At 63.5% G+C, this 24465-nt stretch overlaps 3 protein-coding genes across 11 annotated transcripts; 1 reads left to right on the forward strand and 2 right to left on the reverse strand.

Moving 5' to 3' along the window:
* Positions 1–478: 478 nt before the first annotated feature.
* On the forward strand, positions 479–8798 carry LOC111156125 (enoyl-CoA delta isomerase 1). Of its 4 annotated transcripts, none has more exons than XM_022516767.1 (7): positions 479–639; positions 942–1055; positions 3786–3913; positions 5998–6144; positions 7054–7175; positions 7262–7440; positions 8545–8798. In XM_022516767.1, the coding sequence occupies exons 3-7, from the start codon at positions 3797–3799 to the stop codon at positions 8709–8711; spliced, it is 732 nt and encodes a 243-aa protein (XP_022372475.1). In that variant the 5' UTR covers positions 479–639; positions 942–1055; positions 3786–3796; the 3' UTR covers positions 8712–8798. The 4 variants fall into 4 exon arrangements, with proteins under 4 accessions (XP_022372475.1, XP_022372472.1, XP_022372474.1 ...); XM_022516764.1 differs by lacking the exon at positions 479–639 and adding an exon at positions 674–793; XM_022516766.1 differs by lacking the exons at positions 479–639; positions 942–1055 and adding exons at positions 1374–1548; positions 2681–2905.
* Positions 8799–9387: 589 nt separating this feature from the next.
* On the reverse strand, positions 9388–12480 carry LOC111156126 (deoxyribonuclease 1 like 2). Its single transcript, XM_022516768.1, has 7 exons — positions 11848–12480; positions 11669–11757; positions 11479–11562; positions 11260–11406; positions 11104–11227; positions 10712–10963; positions 9388–10342 (listed from the first exon to the last, which is right to left on the reverse strand). Exons 1-7 carry the CDS (start codon positions 11989–11991, stop codon positions 10289–10291), a joined length of 894 nt encoding a protein of 297 aa, XP_022372476.1. The 5' UTR covers positions 11992–12480; the 3' UTR covers positions 9388–10288.
* Positions 12481–13092: 612 nt separating this feature from the next.
* LOC111156122 (E4F transcription factor 1) lies at positions 13093–22552 on the reverse strand. Of its 6 annotated transcripts, none has more exons than XM_022516758.1 (14): positions 22256–22552; positions 19757–19908; positions 18769–18874; positions 16414–16607; positions 16208–16328; positions 15946–16107; positions 15685–15854; positions 15187–15396; positions 14798–14903; positions 14423–14640; positions 14027–14225; positions 13800–13942; positions 13668–13730; positions 13093–13588 (listed from the first exon to the last, which is right to left on the reverse strand). In XM_022516758.1, exons 1-14 carry the CDS (start codon positions 22416–22418, stop codon positions 13232–13234), a joined length of 2364 nt encoding a protein of 787 aa, XP_022372466.1. In that variant the 5' UTR covers positions 22419–22552; the 3' UTR covers positions 13093–13231. The 6 variants fall into 6 exon arrangements, with proteins under 6 accessions (XP_022372466.1, XP_022372465.1, XP_022372464.1 ...); XM_022516757.1 differs by having other exon boundaries at positions 14798–14906; XM_022516760.1 differs by having other exon boundaries at positions 13500–13588; positions 13852–13942; positions 14798–14906.
* Positions 22553–24465: the final 1913 nt, after the last annotated feature.

Below are 24465 nucleotides of genomic sequence, written 5' to 3' on the forward strand. Positions count from 1 at the left end.
GCCTGCTCCTCCCAGCTCATCCTGCCACCAGGCCAGGGGTCACCTGTGTTTCTTGGGACCCTGCCAGGGTCTCCTTGAAGGATGGAGCAAATAAACATCATGTTCCCTTTGCTCTCCTGTGGCGGGAGGGCACTGCAGTCCGGCCAGGAGTGTGTGGGCACCTGCTGCCCAGCTTCGGAAGAGGGAGGTGGATGGGCAGCTCTTAGTCCCCCACGCCTGCCGCGACCACCAGCTTGATGACTCTGCCCCCTCCCCAAGTACTTGAGGCAGCCCCCAGAAGCCCCGCGGCTTAGTGCCCCAACAACAGCCTTGGTGTCCTCTGGTTGCCTTTGCTGCTCAGTAGCTGGGACTTCCGCAAAGGCCCTTGTCGCTGCCTAAGCTCACAAACCTCTCGGGGACTCCGTGCGGCCAGCCGCGGTCTCAGCAGTGCTGCCCCCGGGCTTGATCTTAGCCTCGACAGCCCAGGAAGTGAGCTCACTTCCCGATGTGCCACTGAGGCGCAGCACCGCGTCCGCCAGCTGGTGTGGAGAATAGCCTGGCCCACACCCGCTCCCGGACCATGGGGTCAGAGGAGGGTTGCGACCTTGAAATCCTGGGAGCCTAGTGAGGCCGTTCCGACCTTGACATCCTGCGAGCCAAGTGGGGCGGGGCTGCGGGCACAGGGCTCCTGGGAGGGGCGGGCGCAAGGGCGACGCTAGGCGTGGACCCGGGCGGGCTGCGACCCCAACCGGGCGGGTCAAGATGGCGCTGGCGGTGGGGATAAGGGGCCTGACGCGTTCCCTGCTGCGACCCTGTGCGTGACTTAGGGGGGCGGCCGGGGTGGGGGGGGGTGTCGGTGGGCGGGGGAGGGGCTCGGGGACAGGGAGGAGGCCCGGCGTTCGGGGGTGCGGGTCGCGGCCAGAGGGCGGCGAGGCTAACAGGCCTCACGCTGTCGTTCGCAGGGGTCCGGGTCCCCGGGCCGGCCCGCGGGCGGACGGAGCCGGCGGCCGGCGGCGGGGACGGCGTGCGGTGCTTCGGGAGCCCGCGGGTGCTGGTGGAGCCTGACCCGGCGGCAGGTAAGCGCGCCCGGGGCCGCAGGTCCGGGCCAGCGCGGCGCAGCCTCCCGCAGCTTCCCGGGCACCCCGGGGGCCTCCGGACGCCCACGGGCCGCGATACAACCCGGTGCTGAGCACATTTCTGTTGCATTCGGATCTTGAGGGACCTCAGTGTAGGTGGTTTACCTGCGGCTTCCCCCCGTTTTTGTCCATTTTAGTTAGGGCGTGTGCACGTGCGGGGGGGCGGGGGGGGGGCGCGAATCCCAAGCCGACCCCCCGCGGGGCTGGCCCCGGGGCGGGGGGGGTGGGGGGGAGCTAGGGCCCTGCGCCCCCCGGACTGACCCCCCCCCCAAGTCACTGTGAAGTTCAGAAGGCTTCGGTTTGTGAAGTTTGATGGCTGTGTCCCTTTATCTAAACTATTGAATTGGAAACTGGAGGGCGCCTGGGTGGCCCAGGTTCAGCATCTGCCTTCTGCTCCGCTGGTATTCCCAGCGTCCGGAATCGGTGCCCCCAGGTAAGCCTCCGGGCTCCTTGGGAGCCTGCTTCTCCCTCTGCCCCTCCCCCAGCTCATGCTCCCTCTCTCTGTGTCAAATAAGATCTAAAAAAGAAAAAAAGAAAAGAATTGGCAGCATTCTGGAATAAAATATTTTAGTGTTTTTTCCTTAACCCTCACCATGGCTCAGAGCCTAACAGCCGTTTTACTAAAGAAAGCCAGAGGCCCCAGTGCAGTCCCTGCTCACCCACCCCTGGCTCCCATCAGAGCAGCTCTTAAACCTGCAGCGGGGATAGAGAAGGTAGAAAAAGCACCGTTCAGAGAGAAACTTAGGTTTCCTCTAAGGAAGAAGGCTCCCATGCTGGGGCGTGAAAAGTCCTGTCCTCGGGCACAGTTAGGGCGCGGCGACCCGGCGTAAGGCCTCGGGCTTTTGACAGAGGCCTGGTGCTGGGGGCTGGGGCGGCCGCCAGCTGCAGCCTCAGCCCCTCTCTCTGCCTCGGCTCAGGGTTGGGGCTGCTTACCCTGGGACAGCCAGGTTCACCCAAAGTCCTCTTCCTTAACGCATGTTCACCTTTGGCCTATTTACCTTTCCTCTGTGGCCTCGATTCTGCTAGAGCAGGCCCTGTGGAAACCCAGTCAGCCTCAGGATGCCCCAGAAGCCCTGGTGGTTAAGCGCCCAACTCTGGATTTCAGCACCGGCCCTGATCTTAGACTCACTCCGCACTGGGCTCCATGCTGGGCACGGAGTCTCTCCCTCTGCCCTTTCCTGTCGGGTGTGGTCAGCAAACCCAGAGACAGCGAATGAAAAGATGACCCCAGACGCCAGAGCAGGAGGAAGGAGAGGGCGAGGGGACCAGACGCTCTAGTGGGGAAGGGTCTTGAGCCAAGCTCTGTCCACAGTGTTACTGTGAGTCTTAAACGCACACCTGGCAGGAGGACGTAGCTGTAACCATGGGGACAGCGGTGTGTGGCAGCAGGTGGGGGGAGAGCCTGGGTGCTGGGCCCGGAGGTCATGAGGGTCGTGACCGCCACAGGTGCCGCGATTCACTGCCTGGATGGGAGCTTTGAGGCACAGTAGGAGTCTGGCCGCGCTCAGCCGAGGAGCTTGTTGGAAGCAGGCTCAGCGTTCCAGGCCCTCCTCCTCTGCTTTCAGTTTGTCTCGTCCAGGGAGGCGTGGAGAAGTCCGATTTGTCTTCTCCAGACGCTGTGAATGCGCACACCTCCCCACCTCCTCATCTCCCCACCGCCGCCCACACTCCTGCACTCTCCAGAAAGAAAAAACCCAGTGAGCCTCAGAAACTGCTCTGAGCCCAGTTCAGAAACTTGCTTCTGGGCACGCCGATTACTGCTTCTGTGCGCACGGGTGTGCCACGAGCCGGTTAGTAAGAAGTACTCCTCATCAGAGGCCTCCAGGGAGCCCATTTGCCTCCAGGACTAAGTCGTCAGTCAGGAGTGAACGGTGGCCTTTCTGTGGCCCTTGGGGTCTGTCTTCGGGCAGGCAGTGAGCACACGGGGGCCCGGCCAGCGGAGCCAGCAGCCACCAGCGGACGAGTGAGTGCACCGGGACAGCTCCACATCTGGCCACCCATGTTTGTGGCCTCTGTCTGTAAACAAGCGTGAACGAGAGCACCCTGAGGGAGTTCCTCCTTGCACGCCTGGTCTGAGAGTTTGCTCACTCACCTCCCCCCCCCCATGCCAAGAAACTCAGGCCGTTTGCTCCTCCCAGGGATGGAGCACTTGCACCTGGCAGGAAAGGATGAGCAGAGCTTGGTGCACAAACATTCACAGCAGCGTGGTTCCCAAGAGCCAAAAGGCGGAACCAAGCCACGTGTCCCTCAGCCCATGCGTGGATGCACAGAGTGGGGTCCCCACGCTGCGGCTCGGGTCAGCCTTGAGAGCACGGTGCTCTGGGAAAGCAGCCAGACAGGAGAGCTCACAGATTGGACGCTTCCCTTCCTAGGAGATGGCCAGGATAGATGAGTCCGTAGGCACAGAAACCATCGGCTGCAAGGAGCCGGGGTGGGGAGGGGTCGGTGACCACTGATGGGCGCAGTGTCCTCTCTTCTGGATAGACCCACTCTGCAGCTAGATGGTGGTGGTCGTGCGGCACTGCCGGTCGCTAACGACCCGAGTGGTCCACTTTTAAATGGTGAAACTCTGTTGGGTGGATCTGGCCGTGGCCAGGCCGAGGGTGCAGGCTGAATGGGTGTGCTCCTCTGGGACTGGCGTGAGCTCTCTCCGCTTCGCATTCACACTAGGGTTCGCTGTGATGAAGATGAGGAACCCACCCGTGAACAGCCTCAGCCTGGAGTTCCTGACCGAGCTGCTCATCAGCCTGGAGAAGCTGGAGAGCGACAAGGCCTTCCATGCCATCATCCTCACGTCGGTGGGTTCTCGTTAGCTGCCCAAGCTTGGGCGCCGGCTGCTCAGCACGTGCATGTCCCCCAGTAGAAGCGCCTCCCTGTCACAGAGCCCCGGGAGAAGGTCTCGGCTCTGCCGTTGTGAAAGGCAGGTGGCCCCAGCTTTGCAGCCAAGGCTGGGAGCGTCCTCGGGCGTGCACCTGCTTCCCTTAAACCCTGGGGTTGTGCCAGGTGTGGCCCGGAGCGGTCACCGCTCTGAACGGGCAGGGCTCGTGCGTCCTGATGCACCGCCGCTGGGAGCCAGGGGCCAGGGTTTACCGAGCCTTGGCCTGCGGAGGAGAGGGCTCCTCCGTGCTGGTTCCCAGCGGGGGTGCCTGGGACGGCTGCGGTGGACCTGCCTGGACACGGTGCACGTGCCTGGGAATGTTGTGCTCCAAATGATTTCTGGAAATGTTCCATTTAGGGTGTAGTTTGAGAGTGTGCTGCTTTCTCTCTGGTGCCCTGAGGCCGAGAGTGCCGCAGAGACAGGCGTCCGTCCCTCTGCTTCCCCGGCTTCGCGGTGGTGCCAAGCTAGTTGGGGTGGGGAATGGTGCTGGCCTGCGTCCCTCGGGAGCCCACGTGCTCTGCCCCCAAATGGGTCAGCGTTGTGCTCTAGGCTGTGTGTCCACTGAGTCCTGAGCAGGGGCCTGTCCCGTGGGCCCGCGACAGGCGGTGGCCTGCGACAGGCCTGCTGCTGCGGGGTTATGGGGACACGGAACTGCGGGCCGCGGGCTTGGGTGCACAGTCCCAGTGGCGCATTCTCTCCTGGGGCTCCCTCTTCGCTTCCTCCAGCTGCTGGGGGGTCCCGGGACTCCTGTCCTCCTGCTCTCCTGCCCTGTCTCTCTGTTCAAATGTCCCTCCCCTTAGAAGGACCCCCGCTCTCCTGTGACTGCCTGTTGATCACAGCGGCCGAGACCGTGTTTCCGAGGACAGTCACATTCGTAGGTCCTGGGGGTAAAGGCGGGTCTGCGTCTTTTTCCAAGACACGGTTGGGCCCACCGGAGACTGTTGGCGGAGTCTCCAAAGTCTCACCGTCATGGTCAGGGTGTAGAGCGCGTCCCCCGCTAGGACGACAGTGCCTTGTGTCGCGGCCGCAGTGGCGCTCTTCACCTTCACTTTTCCCGAGCGCGAGGATGTGGGCCAGCTTCCGTGGGGCTAGGCCGTGCCAGGGACACAGGGCTATGGCGGGGACCTTGGCGGGGCAGGACCCAGCACAGGGACGTCGGCAAGAGGCAGCCACACCTGTGTGGCCTTGCCAGGCCGCGGCGAAACATGAGCCGGGGACCCGAGAGGGTGGCTTCCAGGGGCAGCACAGGGGCTACAAGGAATCGCATCCAGCACCCTGCACGCAGCCTGCTCCTGTCGCTTGGCACGAGGATGCGGGGACGGTGCCTGTGACTCTCCGGTACTCCACCTGTCCCCTCACTCCATGGAGACAGACACGTGGCCGTTGGCCCGTTCATGGAGCAGGGACAGGGCATGCCGGCCCCTAGACCCCCCAGCTCCGGCCACGGCCACGGGAGCGTCTCGTTCTTGTTTGTTCAGGGACATTGTGACTCCACTTGGGGGGAGCCCCACGAGTGCACTTTTCCCATGATGACTGCTCAGTCACCCTACTCCCCCCACCCCCACCCCCACCTTCTGGGCCAGCAGGTCTTTGCTGGAAAGCACCACCGCCGTCCCCTATCCCAGCTGCGTCTGCTGGTGCGCGTTTGCTTTCCTCCCTGCTCTGGGGGCTTTGTCACCACCAGGGCAGCTGCACAGGACCCACGCCTTCTCGGCCACTCCGCAGCATTTGTCTCATGTGTCCCAGGGCAGAGGTCTGGCTTCCTGGTTCATCGTGGTCCCTTCCCTGCCTTGCTGTGTTGTCACAGCAGCCCCTCCCAGCCTGCCCTGCCATCTGTAGCTGGCTCGACCTTGGGGGCCATCAGAACATGGGCCCCGAGGCCCCAGCTCGCCACCTCGGGAACACGACCTCGGCCCCACCGCCTCTGGAGCGCCTGTGGGCCCTGGGGACCTGCTGCTGGCAGGGGATGGACTCTGACAGGGCCCCTGGCTCCTTCGTCCCCAGGACTGCCCCGGCATCTTCTCCGCCGGCCTGGACCTGATGGAGATGTGCGGGAGGGACCCCACGCACTACGCCGAGTACTGGAAGGCCGTGCAGGAGCTGTGGCTGCGGTTCTACCTGTCCCATCTGGTGGTGATCTCAGCTATCAACGTGAGTGTCCCCGCACCCTGGCCACCTCGCTCACTAACCAGGGGCTGGGGGAGACCCTCCGAGGCACACAGGTCAGCATGACCAGGTGACAAGGGCAGGGGCACAAGGACGGGATCAGATTCATCTTTGGAAACACGGCTTTGGCCTGGCCTGGGGAAGGCAGGGGCTGCTCAGGCTCAGGAAGCCGCGAGCCTGACGACACGGGGGTCCAGTTAGGTGCAAAAGGGTCTGAGCTGGCGAACGGGAAGGATGGCGAGCTGGAGACTCCACAGGGTGCAGGACAATGGGCAGCAACTCGCTGTCTCTGAGGCCGTGGGGTGCATGAGATCAGGGCAGTGGAAGTCTGGGGTTCCTGGGACGTCCTGCTGGGGATGGAGATGGGTCCTGTGTGGCGGGACATGTCATGGCCGCTTCGGCTAAGTACTTGTTAGTGTTTTAGCATCCCAGCAAAAGCCATGAAAATAGGGCGCCTGGGTGGCTCAGTGGGTTAAAGCCTCTGCCTTCGGCTCAGGTCATGATCCCAGAGTCCTGGGATCGAGCCCCGCATCAGGCTCTCTGCTTGGCAGGAAGCCTGCTTCCCCCTCTCTCTCTGCCTGCCTTTCTGCCTACTTGTGATCTCTGTCAAATAGATAAATAAAATCTTAAAAAAAAAAAAAAAAAGCCATGAAAATAAAGGCAGCTTGCATCCCCGATAGGAGGGTTCTGGGCAGAGTGATTCTCTGGCCCCAAGAGCCGCTGGCCAAGCCCGAGGGCCCATCGTGCCCGCCCAGCCCAGCCGTTGTGGGCACAGCACTGTGGGCTGGGGGGTTGGGGGGGGTGGATCTTCCCTGGGACCTGCCTCTCTGGGATACCCCCACACCCCGCAACGGGGACAGCATGCACAGCCAGGTGGCGTCTCTTCCCCCACAGGGAGTCAACGCCGCTGGGGGCTGCCTGTTGGCCCTCTCCTGCGACTACCGGGTCCTGGCTGACAACCCCAAGTACGCCATGGGGCTGAACGAGACTCTGCTGGGCATCATCGCCCCCTTCTGGTAAGGCTGGGGGCTGCGCCCGCACTCCCCTGGCACAGGGCCAAGCTGGTCGCCCTGGGAGCCCCCAGCAAGCCGATGTGTTGCAGGTTCAAAGACACGCTGGTGAACACCGTGGGGCACCGCACCGCGGAGCGCGCCCTGCAGCTGGGCCTGCTCTTCCCGCCCGCCGAGGCGCTCCAGGTGGGCATGGTGGACAAGGTCGTGCCCGAAGACCAGGTGCTGAGCGCGGCGCGGTCGGAGCTGGCCCAGTGGCTGGCCATCCCCGGTGAGGAGCTCAGGGAGGGGCTGGTTCGGCGGGCGGGCGGGCAAAGCCAGCAGCCCCCCAGCCTGGGGCTCCTGGTGAGAGCAGGGGCTTCTGCTGGAAGGGGGTCGTGTGCACGTCAGAAACGTGCGTCTGTGACGCAGACCAACTTAGTCCTGCGGCCACCGGGTCAAATCAGCACACAGCGGGAAACGCGGGGGAGTGGGGAGGTGCGTAGAACCCTGTGGTGCGTTCCCTCCAAGTCTGCAGGCCAGGAGTCTAAAATCCAGGTTCGGGCAGGGCGGTCGGGCTGTAGGGAAGGCTCCTTCCCGCCGCATCCAGACTGGCGGCTCCAGACACTCCTCGGCCTGTCGCTGCATCGTGCCAGTCGCTTTCCCTCCACGTGGCCTCCCCGCATGTCTGTGTCTCCGGTCTCCCCTCTTCCCCTCTCTGGTCAGGACACTGTTGTTGGATGTGGGGCCCACCCTGACTTCATCCACAGAAACCCTTTTCCAAATAAGGTCCCGTGCACAGACTCTAGGGCGCTGGTTAGGTTCACCCTTCAACCCGCTGCACAGGCTGTCGGAGACGGGCTACGTGTCTGTCGGTAGGAACCAGGCTGGTTGTATCCGCTCTGATGGAGACCAGGGGTGAGATGGCTGGCCCTGTGGGTCCCTCGGTCACAGCCATGCCGTGATGCTGGAGCCCAAGGGCATCCAAAGAGTTTGTGACCCAGCAAGCGCGTCTCTTTGCAATGAAACAGGCCGCTGATGCTTAAAGTGCGTATCATTTTCACGTGCCACAAAACGTCCTTTTTTCAATTCCAAAACAATGTAAAAACCATTCTTAGCTCCCTGTGGGGGGCCAGGCTCGCTGACCCAACCATGCGGAGAACGAGTACTTAGTGATGTGGAAGGTACCCCTGTGTTATGGGGGGGCGGGGGGCGGCGAGCACAACAGGGTAAGCGGCGGTTTCCGCAGGGTCACCCCCTATGCTTCTGACGGGGAGGTGGGGAGCGGCTGGTGCTCGCCTTGCCTCCGCTGGGCGCTCTGGGAAAGGGGAGTGGGGCGGCGTGTGGGAGGGCGGCGTGTGGGAGGGCGCCTTCACGCTCGGGCCCTTTCCCGTAGGCCACGCCCGGCAGCTGACCAAGAGCCTGATGCGCAAGCCCACAGCCGACCGCCTGCTCAAGGAGCGCGACGCGGACATCCAGAACTTCGTCCGCTTCATCTCCAGAGACGCCATCCAGAAGGCCCTGCGCGTCTACTTAGAGAAGCTCAAACAGAAGAAAACCTAAGGGCGGGGCTGCCTGCGTGGGGCTTGTGGCCGGATGCGCCCCCCGGGGCCCTCGGGCGGTTTTAAACAAGCTGTTTTCCAGTGTAAACGTGCTGCCAGCTTCGTTTGCTGATCATCTCAGTAGGCCCTGTTCCCTGTAGCCAGTGTCCCAAGGGCTCACTGCCACCCACAAGCACCTTTTCTGCCTGGCAGGTGGGCAGGGCCTCAGTTTGGGAATCCTGAACCGGCAGGCCGGGCCATTCTGGACCTCGGTGACAATCACCGCTGAGCGTCCCCTTTGCCAGAGCAGAAGTGGGAGCAAAGTCCTTGCGTGATCCCATCCTTGGCTACCCAAATGCCTGACTGCTGGGGGCGCACCCCTAGGCCGGTGACCCCCAGAGGACCCCCCAGAGGAAAGCCCTTTGGCCGCCACATCTGCCCATTGAGACGGAGGGAGCACAGTGGTCCAGAGACTAGGGGGAGGGGGCGTGGTGAGGGGCAGGGAAGGCAGACCTAGGGAGTCTGTCTGCGCTGCAGGACCCACAGTCTGTCTTTGGAAAGATCACACCAGATTTGTCCAGACTCTTAAAGGTTTTTCCTCCATACAGTTCAGGCCACTTCCCAGACCCACCACCAAGTGGAGTTGTTTCCAAAACCAGAAGCCTCACTGGGCCCCTGTACCCTAGTTCTGCACATTCCCAGTCCCCAGGCGACGGGCTTCCCGGGATACTGGCCACGGTTCTCCCTGACAAGCCCTTGCCCAGCCCAGGGCTCCTGAGAAGGACCCTACCCAGGCTGGCCCCATGAAGGGGCTCTGCATCCACGTGGGGTGTGTGGGTGGCCCCTGCCTGGGCTGCGTGAGGAGTCCAGCCTGCTCACCACTGAAGGGCTCCCTGCACGTCGCAGGGCTGCCTACTCGCCAGGAGCTCCTGACTGCCTGTTCCTGCGTCACTGCACAGGGCCCCTCATATGCAGGTGTCTGCAAGTCTGCAGGCCCCGGGATTGGGGGGCGGGAGGGACACCAGGGGCTGGGAGGTTGGCCTTGCACGTCAACACTGTGGCTGTGTGTTTACCCCAAGCGCCCTCAGCCGATGTTTGGAAGCGTTTGCGGTCTGTGCGATGAAAGGAAGCGACGGGCGTGTCGGAGCCAGCCTGGTCTGGGGGTCATCCGTTCCCAGCAGGGAGTGAAATGGCCAGGCCAGGCCGGCCCTGTCCCATAGGGGCAGGGACCCCAGTGCCCACTGGGCTGTGGAACCAAAGTTTGGGCCTCAGAGGGTTCGAGTCCTAAGAAAGGACACGGAGGCCTTGAAGCCGACCAGCACGTGGTCCTGTTTGAGCGCCGGCTCGAGTTTATTGAGCACTGCCCTGTGCCCAGCACTCTGCAGGCCACTCCTCACAAGCCTGGGAGGTAGACGGAGTAGCCCATTTCACAGATGGACAAACAGACTGCGTGGTCCTATGATGTTTCCTAGCCGCTCATCCCGCCAGCTCTGCCCTCAGCCTTGCTGGAGGCTGGCCAGCTCCCCACAAGGAGTCCTGCAGGGCTGTTCTCCTGGCCTGAGTCTGGAGGCCGCTTCCCGGACCAGGCCTTGAGGGTTTTCAGTGCGACTTCAGAGTCACCTCCACAGGAAAATGGTCACTGATGGCGAGGGCCTGGAGAGAAGGTGGAGCCTGAGCCCCCTGCTGGGCAGCCTGCCCTCCCTCGGGCCCCACCTAGGAAAATGAGCGCCCCCCTCACCGCCTCCACTGTCCACACCCCATGCTGGCCAGGGATGGAGCCCACTGTGTTGCCCGCAGGTGGGCTGGGGCCTAGACTGGAGACCACCCCCCCCCCCCCCCCCCCCCCCCCCCCCCCCCCGAGAAGAGGCAAGGGCATCTTCTGTCATCCCAGACGGTCCCTTCAGCCAGAACTGAGCCTCTTAAGGACTCTGTATTCTGGGGCGCTGGTGCAGGGAGGGGCGCGCCCCTGCCCTCCGACAGGCACCCGCCCATCTGCCCCTCCACCCCACCCCCAGCGCTCACCTGAGCCTGGTCCAGGCCGAACTCCTCCTGGAAGTTGTGCACGGCGGCCGACTGGGGCTTGAGGCTCCTGCGCAGGCGGGCGCCGCACGCCACGATGCGGTCGTAGGCGCAGTCCGAGTTGCCCACGGTGGTGTCGGCGCTGTCGGGGATGAGCCACTTGAAGACCTCGCTGCTGCGCAGGCGGACGGACGGCCAGTCGCGCTCCCGCACGTAGTTGCAGTCGGCGTTGAAGTCGCCCAGGAACAGTAAGTCCTGCGGGGACCGCGGAGCCAGGGTTGAGCCCACGCGCGCCCCGCACCCTCCCCGCGCAGCCCCCTCCCGCACTCGCGCACCCTCCCCGCACCGCAACCCCTCCCCCCGCTGGTGCGCACAGGGGCGGGGGCGGGCCTTACGTCCGTGCCCCATTTGTCAATCACGTCCAGGTACACGTCGTAGAGAGCATCGATCTCCGCCACGGCCCGATGCGGCGCCGCGTGCAACGGGATGAGCACCAACTCCCCGGCAGCTGCGGGAGACACAGGTCAGAGGCGGGGCGGGGGTGGGGCGGCGGGGGCGCCGCGGGGGCGGGGTTTCCCGGGGAGGAGGGGGCCTCACCCCAGCCGGGGACAGAGAACTTGACCACGAACGGTTCACGGCTGAAGGCGTCCTCCGGGTCCGGGTACTGGTACGTGTCCACCACCGACACCGCGTCCTTCCTGGGGGAAGGAGGCTGGTGGGCGCGTTGAGCCGGCCCCTCCCGCCCCGCGTGCCTGGGCCCCGCCCCTCACCTGTAAACAAACAGGTACATTTCCTTGTACTGGTCCCGACCCAGGGGCTCGCTGCTCACAAAGCTGTACTTGTGCTTGGACACGCTGCAGAGACATGGGCCAGGCGCGGGGTCAAGGCACAGGGCCGGTCCCGGATCCGGGCCTGGACTCCAAACGCTGGGCACTCTCCACCCGCCCCTCCTTCCCACACCTGTTGATCTGCTCCATGAGAGCGGACACAGCGCTCAGGTCTGGGTCTCGCACCTCCTGCACCAGCGTGATGTCATAGCCAGCCAGGATCTGGGGGAGGGACGGGCAGGCGCGGAGTCACGCGCGGTGGATTCTCCTGGGAGGCCCAGCTGCTGCCCCACCCCCGGTCCCTGGCCTCACTTGTGCAATGATTGTGCCGCAGGCTGGGTCCGTCACTTTGCTGTCACCAAAGCTCTGGATGTTGAAAGCTCCGATGCGCAGCGCGGCGGCCGCTGCGGCCCCCAGGGCCCAGAGCGCGGCCAGTAGGACCTGGGGCCCACCCATCCCGGAGAGCAGGTGGGCTGGGAGGGACAGATGCGCTCCTGAGCGTGGACCTGAAGTCAGACACACCGAACTACCCTTCTGTGCCCCAGCCCTGGGGGACCGGCAAGGACCTGTGATTCAGAGGTCCAAGGAGGATCCTTCTCCTGCCTCTCCACCTCTCCCCAGTGGTGTGCTAGGTTTACCACGGCCATTCTACTCCTTGGGGAAACTGAGGCTCCAATAGAGAGATCCCACCCCCATCCAGGCTCCTGGTCAGCCCAGTCCCCGGACTCACCTGGGATGTGGATGGGGTGGTATTTGAGGCTCAGGATCAAGGTCGGAGATCCAAGCTGGGGGTGTGTCTGTGGCAGGAGACCGACGCCTCGGGTTTGGTCGGGCAGGGATTGTAGGCCAGGGCCCAGGCGGGTATTTGAGGCCCTTGTCCAGGGAGGGGCTAGACTGCTCTGGCCCCACCCCCTCTGCAGAGATGGACGCTGGAACTGCTGGTTCCAGTTCCCGGGGAGAGCCCTGGGGGCAAGGTGGCAGGGGACCCACCCTGAGCCGCGCTGGCACGAAGACTGTCAGAAGCAGGACCCTGATGACCCTGCCGGCTCTGCGGAACTGTGTCCAGACTGGACGAGAGGGCCGGCCACCCAGGGTCCAGCCCTTGTTCTTGTCCACGCACCCCCCGCCCCCAACTAGGTCACCCAGAATCTCTCTCCCTCAGGGGTGCCCCCTGAGAGCAGGCAGTCCATTCATTAAAGACCTTCCTGGTGGGTCTCCTGCTGCTTCTTCGTTGTCACCTCTGGATAAAAGGTCATGGCTCCCGGGCCTCCCAGCCTGGTCCCCTGCCCATGCACCCCAAACAGCCCCATGGTTGGAGGCTATGAAGCATCACCCCCTTCCGCCCACCTCCACAGGGCTGGGGAAGACAGGGTCATGACTCCAGCCAGGCAGGGCGGCGGCAGCAGGCTGCCCGTCCACATGCCAGGGACACCCACGCACCCCGTGGCGCCCTAGCTCCAGTGCCAACCCTGGGAGTGTTGGCCAGGCGCCTGAGTCTAAAGGGGGAGGGCAGGCGGGAGCCCCCAGGGGAAGCTGCCTGGGCAATGGCATCACAAGTGGCAGGTTTTCGTGTTTTATTGTAAAGCAACAAAAAACTATTTACACTCCCACGCCCGCTCTGAACACCTGAATTCTATGCCCCCTCTTCTGTGGCTCCTTGCCCCTGCCCCGGCTCAGGAGCCTGCGGGCCGCCGTGCTAGACGATAACCGTTTGCACCTCGAGCTGGCCCTCCGGTGACGCGATGACCAGCTCGCCTGCGTGCTCCAGGATCTCAATGTCCTCTGATGAAACCATAGTCACAGTGGCCTGCTCGGTGCCAGTGGCGCCCGCACGGGCCGTGAGCACAGTGCCCTCGCTGATGGCCGAGGCCAGCGTCATGGCCACCTGCTCTGTCAGGCTCTCGGGTGTAGCAATGGTGATGGTGTCGGCCGCAGCCGCCTCTGGGCCCAGCCCTGCCTCCTGGTCCATGGTCACATTCTGCACGATGATCTGGTGCCCGGCGCTGGCCTGGTGCACGATTTGCTGCACCACCTTCATGATGTGGCTGTCCACCTGCGGCGGCAGGCGGCTCAGCAGGTGGCTGTGGGGCAGGCGCCAGGCCACCCCCTCCAGCCCTTCCCCTGGCCCCCACCTCCGTCTGGGTGCCCTCGATGATCTCCGCGGCTTCATGGGTCTCTGCATCATCCGCGGCGGCCTGGACGGGGGACAGAGGTCAGCCTGGCAGCTCCGAGCCCCAGCCCCACCCCAGCGGCCCCATACCCACCTCGATGATGTACTCCTGGGTGTCCGCCACCACGGACGAGAACTCCACCAGCACGGTGTGCGGGTCCTCGGCGAGCACGGTGGCGGCTGCCGTGGGGCTCTCCTCGGACACCAGCAGCTCCTCCACCTCCAGCAGGCAGCCCCCTGGAGGCGGGGGGCTTGGTCAGCAGTGCTGTGGCCCTCCCGGCCACCCCCACCCCCCCACCGCCGCTGCCCAGCGGCCCTGACCTTTGGTGCGCAGGTGCCGGTTGAGCGTGCCGTGCTCGGCGAAGCCGCGGCCACACCTGTAACACTTGAACGGCTTCTCCCCCGTGTGGTGCCGCACGTGCCGCACCAGGGAGCCCTTCTCCCGGAAGCCTCTGCTGCAGAATGGGCACACGTGCGGCTTCTCCTCCAGGTGCGTCCGGAAGTGCACCTGCTGGGCGTTCTGTGGGGCCCCACCGTCAGCACCCACCTGGCCTCGGCCGCGGCTCAGTATGTGGCTCTCCCACCCCCGCCACGGGCTGAGGGAAAGGGCCCAGGCCGGGCGGGAGGGGCGAGGGGCTGCGTGGGGAAGGGGGCACTGGGATCTGGCCCAGGACAGGGAAGCCCGCGGATCACGGGGGTCAGGCGCCAGGGTCCCACCTTGGTCTTGTAGCACTTGCCACACTCGGGACACGGGTAGGGCCGCTCGTCAGAGTGGACACGCCGGTGGCCACGGACATGGGCGATGGTCTTGTAGAGCTTCCCACAGTCTCCACAGCGGAAGCGGCGCTCACGCACATGGACCTCCTGGTGCTTCTTGAGCAGGTAGGCCTTGGGGAAGGCCTTGCCGCACTGCACGCACGTGAATGGCCTTGGCCCTGGGGTTGCAGGCGAGGTCAGGCCAGGGCTGCCCCTCGAGGGCCCCCGGCCTGCTGACCACCCAGGGACCAACCTCGCCGCCCACTGTACACCCAAGGCCCATCTGCTGCCAGTGCCGCACCCCTGCCACCCCCCATCCCCCACCCCGACACCCACCTGCATGGCCCCTTTTGTGGGCTTCCAGGGTGGCCGCCGTCGGGAAGGTCTCACTGCACTGAGGGCACGGGTGGGTCCTGGGCACAGTGGAGGCCCCACTGGCCACCTGCTGGGGGTGGGGGGTGGCCACAGCACGCTTCCAGCACCCACCACGGGTGGGACCCCAGCAGTACCGAGGAGAACAGACCCATGGCAACCCCCCCCCCCCGTCCCACAAGCTCCATCATGAGCCCCGGGAAGGCAGTGAACAGGGAACAAAGTCCCTGCAGAAGGGGCTCGATTTTTCCACCACAGGGAACACAGCAGGGAGGCGGCCGCTGGGCTGGGCCGGTGACCTTGTAGCCGGGGTCCAGCCCCCCCCGAAGTACGCCGGCAGCGCAGGCACCTACTGTCTCCACGGGCTCCACCTCCAGCAGTGGCAGCTCTGGGGCACCGTCTCCCAGGGTCTGGGGACTGGGTGCGGCGGGAGGGGCTGGCTCCAGGGCCCCCTCCTCTCCCGTGACACGCTCAAGGACAATGCCCGAGTTCTGCATGGCCTGGTGCAGCAGGTTCTCACGGCCACTCTCGCTGGAACAGGGAAGCTCCTCGGGGCCCGGGGGCTGTGGGCACACGGTCCCCACTTGTAGCCACTGCACAGGACAGACCCTGCGGGGCCCAGGGGAAACTGTGCGTACCCAGAAGAGCGCTTCAAGGAGCCCCACAGCCCGCGCTCCCCACCCTCAGTCTTCCTGTCCCTTGCCCCTCGCTGTCCTCTGGCCACTGGGGTCCCGCCTCCAGACTGAGCACGAGGAAGGCAGGCCGGGTCGGTCCTGTTCCCACTGGAGCCAGTCACCAGAACAGAGCCTGGCAGTGGGCAGACAGAGGCCACTCCCCGGGCTGGCCCGCACCTCTGCAGCCAGGCCTTTCATGCCCAGGGGCAGCTCTTGCATCTGGACGTGGACTTCATGGATGACCGTGCCCTTGGCATCTGTCACCAGGTGAATCACAGGCGAGGTCTCCATAGGTTCTCCCGACACTGATGAAGATGGGACCGTCCCCATGGTGGAGGAGCCAGACCCTTCAAGGCAGAAGCCAAAGAACTTTGAAAAAGCCCGCCCAGCAGGGTGGCCCCCAGGCCAGTGCCCATGGTCAGGGCAGGGGGTCCCTACCTCGCTGGGCTGCGGGCGCGTCCTCCTTGCTGACAAGCACATCCTTGCTCATGCTGAAGCGGATTTTCTCTGTGCACGGGGTGAGAGACTTGAGGTGCCGGGTCAGCGCGCCCGACTCCCGGAAGCTCTTCCCACACTTGGCACACTTATAGGGGCGCTCATCTGTGGAGAGAACTGAGTCGGCTCCAGGCAGGGCCAGCGGCCCCAGGGAAGGCGGGCCCAGAGCCACAGCCTCACGGCCCCGTGTCCCCGCCTGGCTCACCCGTGTGCCGCCGGTGGTGCCGGATGAGTGAGCCCTTGGTCCGGAAGGAGGCCCCACACAGCTTGCACTCGTGGTCCTTGCGGCTACTGTGGGTCACCATGTGGGCCTTGAGGATGCTGCCCTGGGGGGGGAGGGGACAGTGGGGCTCAGGCGCCGCTGGGGCAGGAGGGGGAGGCGGCCCCCCCGCACGCAGCCCCGGGGCCCACCGTCTTGAAGGTCTTGTGGCACAGCACACACACGTAGCGGCCGTCCTCATTCACCAGCAGCTTCACCTGCGCCTGCTCGCCCTCCCCGCCGAGCACAGGCCCCCGACGGCCAGGGCTGCCCGGGGCTTCTGCCATCTCGCCGTCCCCCGGCTCTGCCTCGGCAGCCACGATGACCTCTTTGATGTGTCCGCCGCCTGAGGAGAGGCTGGTCAGCCCGAGCCACGTCGGATCCCTCACTGGGAACACTGCCAGGCGGGCCGGGAGGAGGCAGTGCAGCTGTCCCGACCACCCTCCGGCCCTGGGGCCTGACACCTGTCCTGCCAGCCAGAGGCGCCTCGTCTGAGTCTGTAGAACCACCAGGGTGACTCCAGGACCCCGGAACAGTTCCAGCGAGAAGCCCCAGCATGAGCAATAGTGCCCCCTCCTAAGTCTAGGGGCACGGGACTAGATGTGGGCAGGGGTCCTGCCACCCCCGGGGACAAGTGAGTGCCAGCATGGAGATGGGGGCGAGCCGTCTGCCCTGCTCACTGCCCCCGGGGATCGCCCGCTGTGTCTGGAGGCCGGGAGGGCCGGGGACACGTCTGGGGGCGCGAGCGCTCCTAGACACCTGGGACTGCCTGAGGGAGGAGGCCGGGCTTTAGCGCCTCTCAGGGGTGATGAAGAGATGTTGACAACGTGCAAAGCTAAGCTGTCAACATGCTTCACAATTTCTGCTCCTAAAAATGACGTGTGGGGACCGGCTGTAAAGCCACCCTTAGGAACCATCTCCATCGGGCGGGCGGTGTTTTGACGAGCCACTCTCCCAAACAGAACGGAAGCACCGTGACTCAGAAATAATTAGGGGCATCTCTCGCCCATGCCCTGGCTGACGCGCCCGATGCTCTATCTCTCCTCCGCCCCAGAAGCAAACTTCTGAAAGGACCCGGACTTCTGCCAAACAAGGACTTGAGACAGAGCGTGGCGCGACAGGCCGTGGATGGAGGGGTCAAGGAAGAAGGAACGTGGCTGCCCGAGTCCAGAGAGGAAATGCAAGTTTGTCCGCAGGGAAGAGGCAGGAGGGCCTGGTAAAGGCACCCTCCACAGCCCCCAGCCCCGGAGGCCCCCGGCCCGGCAAGGACTAAGATGCCCCAGTCCTGAGGCGCCAGCAACTGGCTGCTTCGGACTCTAGCTGACCTGGACCAATGGGCAGCTGACATCAAGGGGACATCTGGGGCACCCAAGGGGGCAAGAGAGGCAGGAGGTGCCAGAGAGGAGCCCCCCCAGCTCAGGGCAGAGCCACCAAGCAGAAGGTATGGGCCGGCCAGAGGCTGGGGTGCTGTGAAGGGACCTGGCTGGCCAGGGGTCCGGAACTTGCGGGTTCCACCCGAGCCCAGGGAACCTGTTTCCTATATGACACCACTCATGCCATGCCGGGGCCAGAGAGCAGCCCCACCTCTGCCATGACAACATTCCTGTCCCCAAGCAGCACAGGCAAACGTCCCCGTCCACAGGAATGTCAGACAACCCCAGGACCGGGACAGGTGTCCTGCTGCCTCCCTGAGGTGGGACTTTGGCAGAAAGGCCTACTCTGACATTCCCCGCCCTGAGGTCTCCTCCGTCTCTCTTCCTGCCCCAGCTGTCCCCAGGGCTTCGTGAGGCCGAGTTCCTCCTGTTGCCCAAACCTGCACCTGTCAGGCCGCCCACTCCACACCTGCCAAGACTCCTGCCCCGCAGAGCGCCAGGGACGGACCACGGCCTCCCCGGCCTCCCTCCCTGCAGGGACACACCCAGCCCCTGGCTGCCCTTTGAAGGGTCCCCTTCCCGGTCCAGACCTGTCAACACCCTCTCCTACCTCAGTAGAGCACCTGAACTTAAAAAGAGCCACGAGGAGGCTGACTGGCTCCGCACGCTCATAAAAGCCAGGTGCGCATCAGGGCACGCGTCGCCACCCCCACACGGGAGGGGACGGCCAAGGTCAGATAGCAGGTCAGGACAGAGCTGGAGCAGCAAGTGCGTCCCGAGCTCCCCCAACCTGACCCATCAGAGCCAACCACGGGTTAGGGAGCAGGACCGGGGATGGTAGAAAAATAGCAAAGGTTCCAGAAGGACCCAGGAAAAAACAGTCTGGGGCAGCAGCAGCAGGACACAGAACACCCAGCGAGGACTCTGAGTGTAGGCCGCACGCCTCCCCTCTCCCTGCAGGGCCCACTGCCTGGGGCTCGGCCCTCCTCAGCCAGGCCCTGCTCTCAGGCAAGCAGAGAGACAGGGTGGCAAGGGTCCCCAGCCTCCAGTGCTGACCACAGACAGCTGACGGGTCAGCAACAGCTGTGCGGAGAGCGACATGAGGACAGCCATGGTGGGACCGTGCTGGCTTACCGACGATGTCAGGTGCGTGGCTCATGTCTGTTGTCAAAGCGGCCGCCTCCACCACGATGTGGGCCACAGTGATGGGCTCCTCCGGGCTCGCCACCGCTGGCACCACCTATTGAGGGGGGACAGGGGACACACAGGACTCAGCTGTGGGGCTCCAGAGCGCCCCTGGCTTGGAGAGGAAGGCTTGGGTTTATGTCCCTGCAGAAAGGCTGTGGTAGGGCCTCTCATCTCCTCCAGCATCTCTCTTGTCCCTGCCCTGAGCCTGACTCCCACCTGGTCCCTCCACTCTAGGCCTAAGGGGTCAGCACCATCACTCAAACGCCTCTGGCCACCATGGGCCAAACGCAGAGCACTGAGCACCCTTGTGGAGAAGGGCTCCAGGGGGAGGTGGCCCCACCATCCCCAGCCAGGGGAGCAAGGGAAAGAGTCCCAGGTATGTGTGACTGGGGGTCTTCCTGGAGGAAAGGGTGTGAGACAGGTGTGAGCCCTGTGACTTCTGGGCCACTCCCTGTGATGACCTGAGGCAGCCCCTTTCCCAAGTCTACACGATGATGATGAAAGTGCCACCCCGTGAGGGTGCTGTGTCCCTTAACGAGACCACGTGTGTAGCCCAAGCATGCACACAATGCCACAAAGTCAGCCACTTCCATGACAAGGCGGCAGGACCCCCCAGAGCCACCGTTTGTGGGATCCTGAGGAACTGTGTGTACACGGCAAGAGACAAGCCCTGAGGCAAGACGGGCCCTGAGGTTCCAAGAAAGGAGGGAACTCAACTGCGCGGGCTCCGGCCCGAGGCCGGGGAGAAGGCTGGGTCACCCAGGAGCACTGCCCAGCTCTTGGGGGCCGGGTGGGCCCAAACCCTCCCTCATCCATCACCAGATGGCAGCCCCCTCCACCCAGCTGCACTCACCGCCCCACCAGCTGTCAGGGGAGCCCCGGGTGGGCAGCATACACATGCACGGGTATGTGCAGGGCGGGGGTGGGGGCTCACCTCCTGGCCCAGCAGCGCACCGGCAGCAGGGGCTGCGGGCGAGGCCTCCTGGGTGGCCCGCTGGCACACCTTCTGGAGCTTGTGCTGAACAAAGTCTTCCAAGGCAGTGAACTCCGCCTGGCAGCGGCCACATCTGTGCACGTCGTCCTCATCTGCAAAGAACCTGTGGTCACTGGGAGGCCTCCAGGCCCGGGTGCCATCAGCAGCAGAGGCTCCTGCCCCAGCCTCCCATGGAGGCCCGGGGTGCCAGCCCCCATCCTCCGGAGGTCTGCAGAGAGACACCCACAGCAGGGAGGGCAGCACCCAGCAGGCAGCGGCCCCGCCCATACAGGTAGGCTGCGGAGACCCACTGAGGTTGTGTATCTCAAGCCCCCACTTCAGAGATGAGGGAACAGAGGCTCAGGGGCAGCTAGGAGGTGGGGGGGGTCCGCCCATGCCAGTCTGGGGGAGTGGGGGATTAAGACTGTTGGGCTATCCATATGCCCTTCGGCACCTCGGTCACCATGTCCAGGTCCATTTGCTTGTCTGTAAAATGGGCCAACACATTTTACGGTGTACAGTGCAGCGGGCATCAGTGCGCTGATGCCCACAGGGCTCTGGCTGAGAGGCCGGCCCTCGGCAAATGCAAAAGAGGCAGCACACCCTGACCCATAACCCTCTTTCCCCACTGACTTGCTGCTTCATTGTTTCTGAATAGGTCCTCGTTCTCCTGAACAGGTCCCTGTTCTCCTGAAGACACTCGGGGGGAAATTTCCCAGAGGGGCTCCAACCCCCAGGAACATCACACCTGAGCCCCTCACCATGTAGGCTGACCAGCCAGTGGCTGCCCCAGATCCTATGGAAGAGAATTCCCACTCACTGAGTCCCTACTGGGTGCCAGACACCTCACTGGGGATGTCACTGAGTCCAGCCAGCACGTGGGGAAATAAAGATGACTATTCTCATTCCAGAAAAATGACTTGAGATTCAAGGCCACCCCGCTGGTGAGTGTTAGGACCAGAGGCTGAAACTGAGGGTCTACTCTGGATGGCCTGCCATTTGCACAATGGGATAGGGGGGAAGTCCCTTGTGTATCCATAAAAGTTCACCAGTTCCCACCACCTCACATGCGGTCCCACATCAAGATCGAACGCAGGGCTGGCACAGAGAAGGAGCCTAGTCAACATCTTCTGAACTAATGAGCAAAGGAAAGCCTAAACCACAGCCATGAGTGGCCACAGAAGACCACAGTCCCCTCCAGATGGCTCACAGTTATGAGCCAAGCACTGAGATGCCCACCACCCTCTTAACCGTCCCACCTGGCAGGCCAAGTCTGACTCAGCATCACCCAACGCAGAAGGGGACCGGCCGTGCCACACAACACAGACAGGCTGGGGGAGAGCCCAGCGGGGCACGGCAATCGAAAAAGAGATCCCTCTCCGGGTCAGCACTGCCTCTAATAGTCCCCCCTCCCCCAGCTGGAATTAGAAGGAGCGAAGAAAACAATGTACTGAGAATAGGAGTTCTGTGGGGAGAGAGACCACCCCCCAATATCACCAGCCAGCCCCCTCCTCTCGGGCCAAGCTGGAGAGCTGAGAACAGAGACACTCCTGTCTGAAGAGCTATCAGGGCACCTGTGGGCCAACCCTGGGTGTGCTGGCTCAGTGGGTCCCCACGTTGCTCTATCTTCCTTGTCACCACAGCCCTGGGAGGCAGCACAGCCCAGAAGTTAGGGGACCTGGCAGAGGAGTCACACAGTCTTGCTACTTACTCCCTGGGTGACCTGGCCGCTTTGACATCTTTGGACCTCAACAACAACAACAGTAGGAGCCTCCAGAGTTGGTTTTAAGATGAAAGCGCCCAATGCAGGGTAAGTGCTTAACACGTTATTAGCAGCAGCAGCCCCCTCCCCATTCTGTAGGGAAAGGGAAGCTCACCGGCCCAGGGTCAACCAGCCAGAGAGCAGCAGATCCGGGCCGGAGCTCGCAGGCTGGTTGCAGAGCACCGGCTCCGCAACACTGGGCTCTGCTGCCGCCCCAGGGGCGAGCTCGGAGCCGGGACCCCCGGAGCCCCGCCCCCGGCAGCCTCCAGCCCCACCCCAGCCAGGGCTCTAGAGGCCCGTCAGGTGCCATGGAAGAGGGCCCAGAGGAGAGCAGGGCCGTGCCCATACAGGCGAAGACGGGCCGGACCGCGAGCCTGAGGGGCAAGGCTGGCCGTGGAGGCAATGGCAGAGGCCTCCACGGGCAGCCCCAGAGGCCTGGCCACCTGTGAATATCCGTGAGTGGGCACTGAGGCCCGCGGGGTGACAGGCGCCCCGCAGGAGAGGCCTGAGGAAGCCTGGGGGGCTCGTGGAGGGCTACACAGGACTCCCTTGGGGACCCGGGAGGTCCTCAAGGAACCGGGGTCTGGGACCGCCTGTCGCGTCCGCAGCTCAGGCCATTGGGGCCTCCTCCAGCCAGGACTGAGTCGTCCACATCCCGGCCGCGCCCGACCCCGTCAGGCCCCGTCAGGCCCTGTTACCTTCCTCGCTAAAGGGCGCCGGGAGGCCTAGGAAGCCGCCAGGGGCCAAGGCCGCCGCCGCCGCTGCCGCCGCGACCCCGCCCTCGCCCGCCTCCCGCCCGGCTTCGGCCCGGGCTTCTGCCGTATGCGCGGCCGTCACCCGCACTGCCATCGCGCCCTCCATGTCGCAACGCGCCGCAGGAAGATGGCGGATTTACGACCGTGTCGTCATAACAACGGGCCGCGCTGAGGAGAGCGAGAGAGAACGACGAGAGGAGGGCGGGGCCAGACCTGTTTGACAGACAGCCGGCGGGGCGGAGTCTAGGAGGAGGAGCCTGGAACCGCAGAGGCTACGCCAGACTCCCGGAGAGAAGGCATGGGGCGGGGCTGCTGGGGGCGTGGTTACAGTGGAGCGGGCAGACAGACGAAGGGGCGCGGTCAGAGGCGGTCCCTCGGGGCGGGGCTTGGTGCGGTAGGGTCGCGGCCCCGCGGGAGGAGCGGAGGGCTAGGTTCCCAAGCTCAGTCGGGCCGGGGACCCACCCGAAGGGATTGTCGAGGCTGGCGGGTGGCCCGCGGGACACTGTCCCCGCTCCGACAAGTAGTGTGGTGCTCACCGCCGTGGCCTTACCGTCTCGGGTCCCTTGTTAGTTGTCGGGTCCCAAGGAAGAACCCGAATTGGGTTTGGCTCTCGGGTAACTTCACTAACCCTTCTACACTAATGCATTTCTTTTAAATTGTAATAAATACCCATAAGATTTACCACTGGTCACATTTAGCGCATTCACAGTATTGTGGGAACATTAGCAACATCTAGTTCCGGAACCTTGTCCGCAAAGAAAGGGAAACCTGTCCCCTTAGCACTCCCGTTCTCCCCTACTCCTGGCCTCTGGCAACCAGTTTCTGCCTGTATGGCTTTGGCTTTTCTGGACATTCTCAATTAAGTGGAATTACACATGTAGTCTTTGGTCTGACTTGTTTGGCTTAGCATAATGTTTGCCAGATTCATCGATGTTGTAGCATGTGACCATACATCACTTTTTATAGATGAATAATACTCCATTATCTGCATAGACCAGAATGTATTCATCCACTGCATTTGGGTTGTTCCCACCTTTTGTACTTATTAAGAATAATGCTACCATGAACGCGTGCAGACAAACTCCTTTTATTCTTTTTTTTTAAAAGATTTTATTTATTTATTTGACAGAGAGAGACAGAGATCACAAGTAGCAGAGAGGCAGAGAGAGGGAGGGGGAAGCAGGCTTCCTGCTGAGCAGAGAGCCCAATGGGGGCTCGATCCCAGCACTCTGGGATCATGACTGGAGCCGAAGGCAGACACTTAACCGACTGAGCCACCCAGGCACCCCTCCTTTTATTCTTTCTAAGACAGTCTTTAGTTCGCTCTTTGAAGCTAAGCGCTGTACAGGACTTTTTCATTTGATATCAATCATCCCCATTTTGAAGATGAAGAAACTGAGGCACAGAACTGATAGGATGCTTGCCGGAGGGCAGACTGGAGACTCAAAGTCTGTCCAGAGCCATGGGCTGGAAACCCACAGGGTGTGCTCTCCCAGCTCAGTTATTTTCTGTGACCCAGCCCAGTGCTGGATGCCAAAGACTCAGATGAATCAGAGCTGGTCTCCTCCAGCAAGGCTGGTCTCCAGGCAAGACCAGGCAGAGACACAAGGGCCCAGGCAGAGAGTGAGCAGCTGTGCCCTGGGAAGGACACCAAGCAGAGACAGTCTCCATGCCGTGGATGCCCAGCTGGGGCCCCGGGGACCCTCGGCCTGGCAGGAGAACGGGATGTGTGAAGTGCAGGTCAGATCACTGGAGGTGGGGCTGGGGTAAGGGTGAGGCTGCTTTCTGCAGGGGACTTGCTCACCTTTGCAGGAGTTTAAGCAGATGGAGTGACAGCATTTCAAAAGGATCCCTCTGGCTACTGTGCAGAGAAAGGACCACAGAAGCAGGGAGATCCCAGATGGATGGTCTCTGAGAAGGACCAACAAGAGGAAGAACAGGTGAGGGTATGTGGCAGGGGGCTGGGGAGGGAGGACCAGGATGACACCTCAGTTCAGGTGGTGCTGAGGAGTACTAGGGGAACCGATGTCAGAGAGACCTAGTAAGCACCCAAGAGAATGGAGTGGGGAAGGGTCTCAAAGGTGGAGAGGACAGCCTGCGTGTGGGTGACCAGGAGGAGGAGCTGACCCAGAGGAGACAGAGAGCCTGCCCTG

Source organism: Enhydra lutris, unplaced genomic scaffold (assembly GCF_002288905.1).
Source record: "Enhydra lutris kenyoni isolate GAN:26980312 unplaced genomic scaffold, ASM228890v2 scaffoldscaffold45, whole genome shotgun sequence".
NCBI lineage: Eukaryota > Metazoa > Chordata > Mammalia > Carnivora > Mustelidae > Enhydra > Enhydra lutris.

Bases quoted from the DNA above. Each gene is read 5' to 3' on its own strand.
- LOC111156125 (XM_022516764.1), top strand. From the start codon at position 742: ATGGCGCTGGCGGTGGGGATAAGGGGCCTGACGCGTTCCCTGCTGCGA. The intron at 794-941 runs GTGCGTGACTTA...TGTCGTTCGCAG, and splicing joins GCGTTCCCTGCTGCGACCCT to GGGTCCGGGTCCCCGGGCCG. The intron at 3,914-5,997 runs GTGGGTTCTCGT...CTTCGTCCCCAG, and splicing joins ATGCCATCATCCTCACGTCG to GACTGCCCCGGCATCTTCTC.
- LOC111156126 (XM_022516768.1), bottom strand. From the start codon at position 11,991: ATGGGTGGGCCCCAGGTCCTACTGGCCGCGCTCTGGGCCCTGGGGGCC. The intron at 11,407-11,478 runs GTGAGGGGCGGG...TCCTTCCCCCAG, and splicing joins ATGTACCTGTTTGTTTACAG to GAAGGACGCGGTGTCGGTGG. The intron at 10,343-10,711 runs GTGAGCGCTGGG...CCTTCTCTCCAG, and splicing joins TCGGCCTGGACCAGGCTCAG to GCCCTCGCCATCAGTGACCA.
- LOC111156122 (XM_022516755.1), bottom strand. From the start codon at position 20,083: ATGGGCGGGGCCGCTGCCTGCTGGGTGCTGCCCTCCCTGCTGTGGGTG. The intron at 14,226-14,422 runs GTGGGACCCTGG...GGGGCCCCACAG, and splicing joins GCAAGTGCTACAAGACCAAG to AACGCCCAGCAGGTGCACTT. The intron at 13,731-13,799 runs GTGGGTATGGGG...TCCCCCGTCCAG, and splicing joins CCCAGGAGTACATCATCGAG to GCCGCCGCGGATGATGCAGA.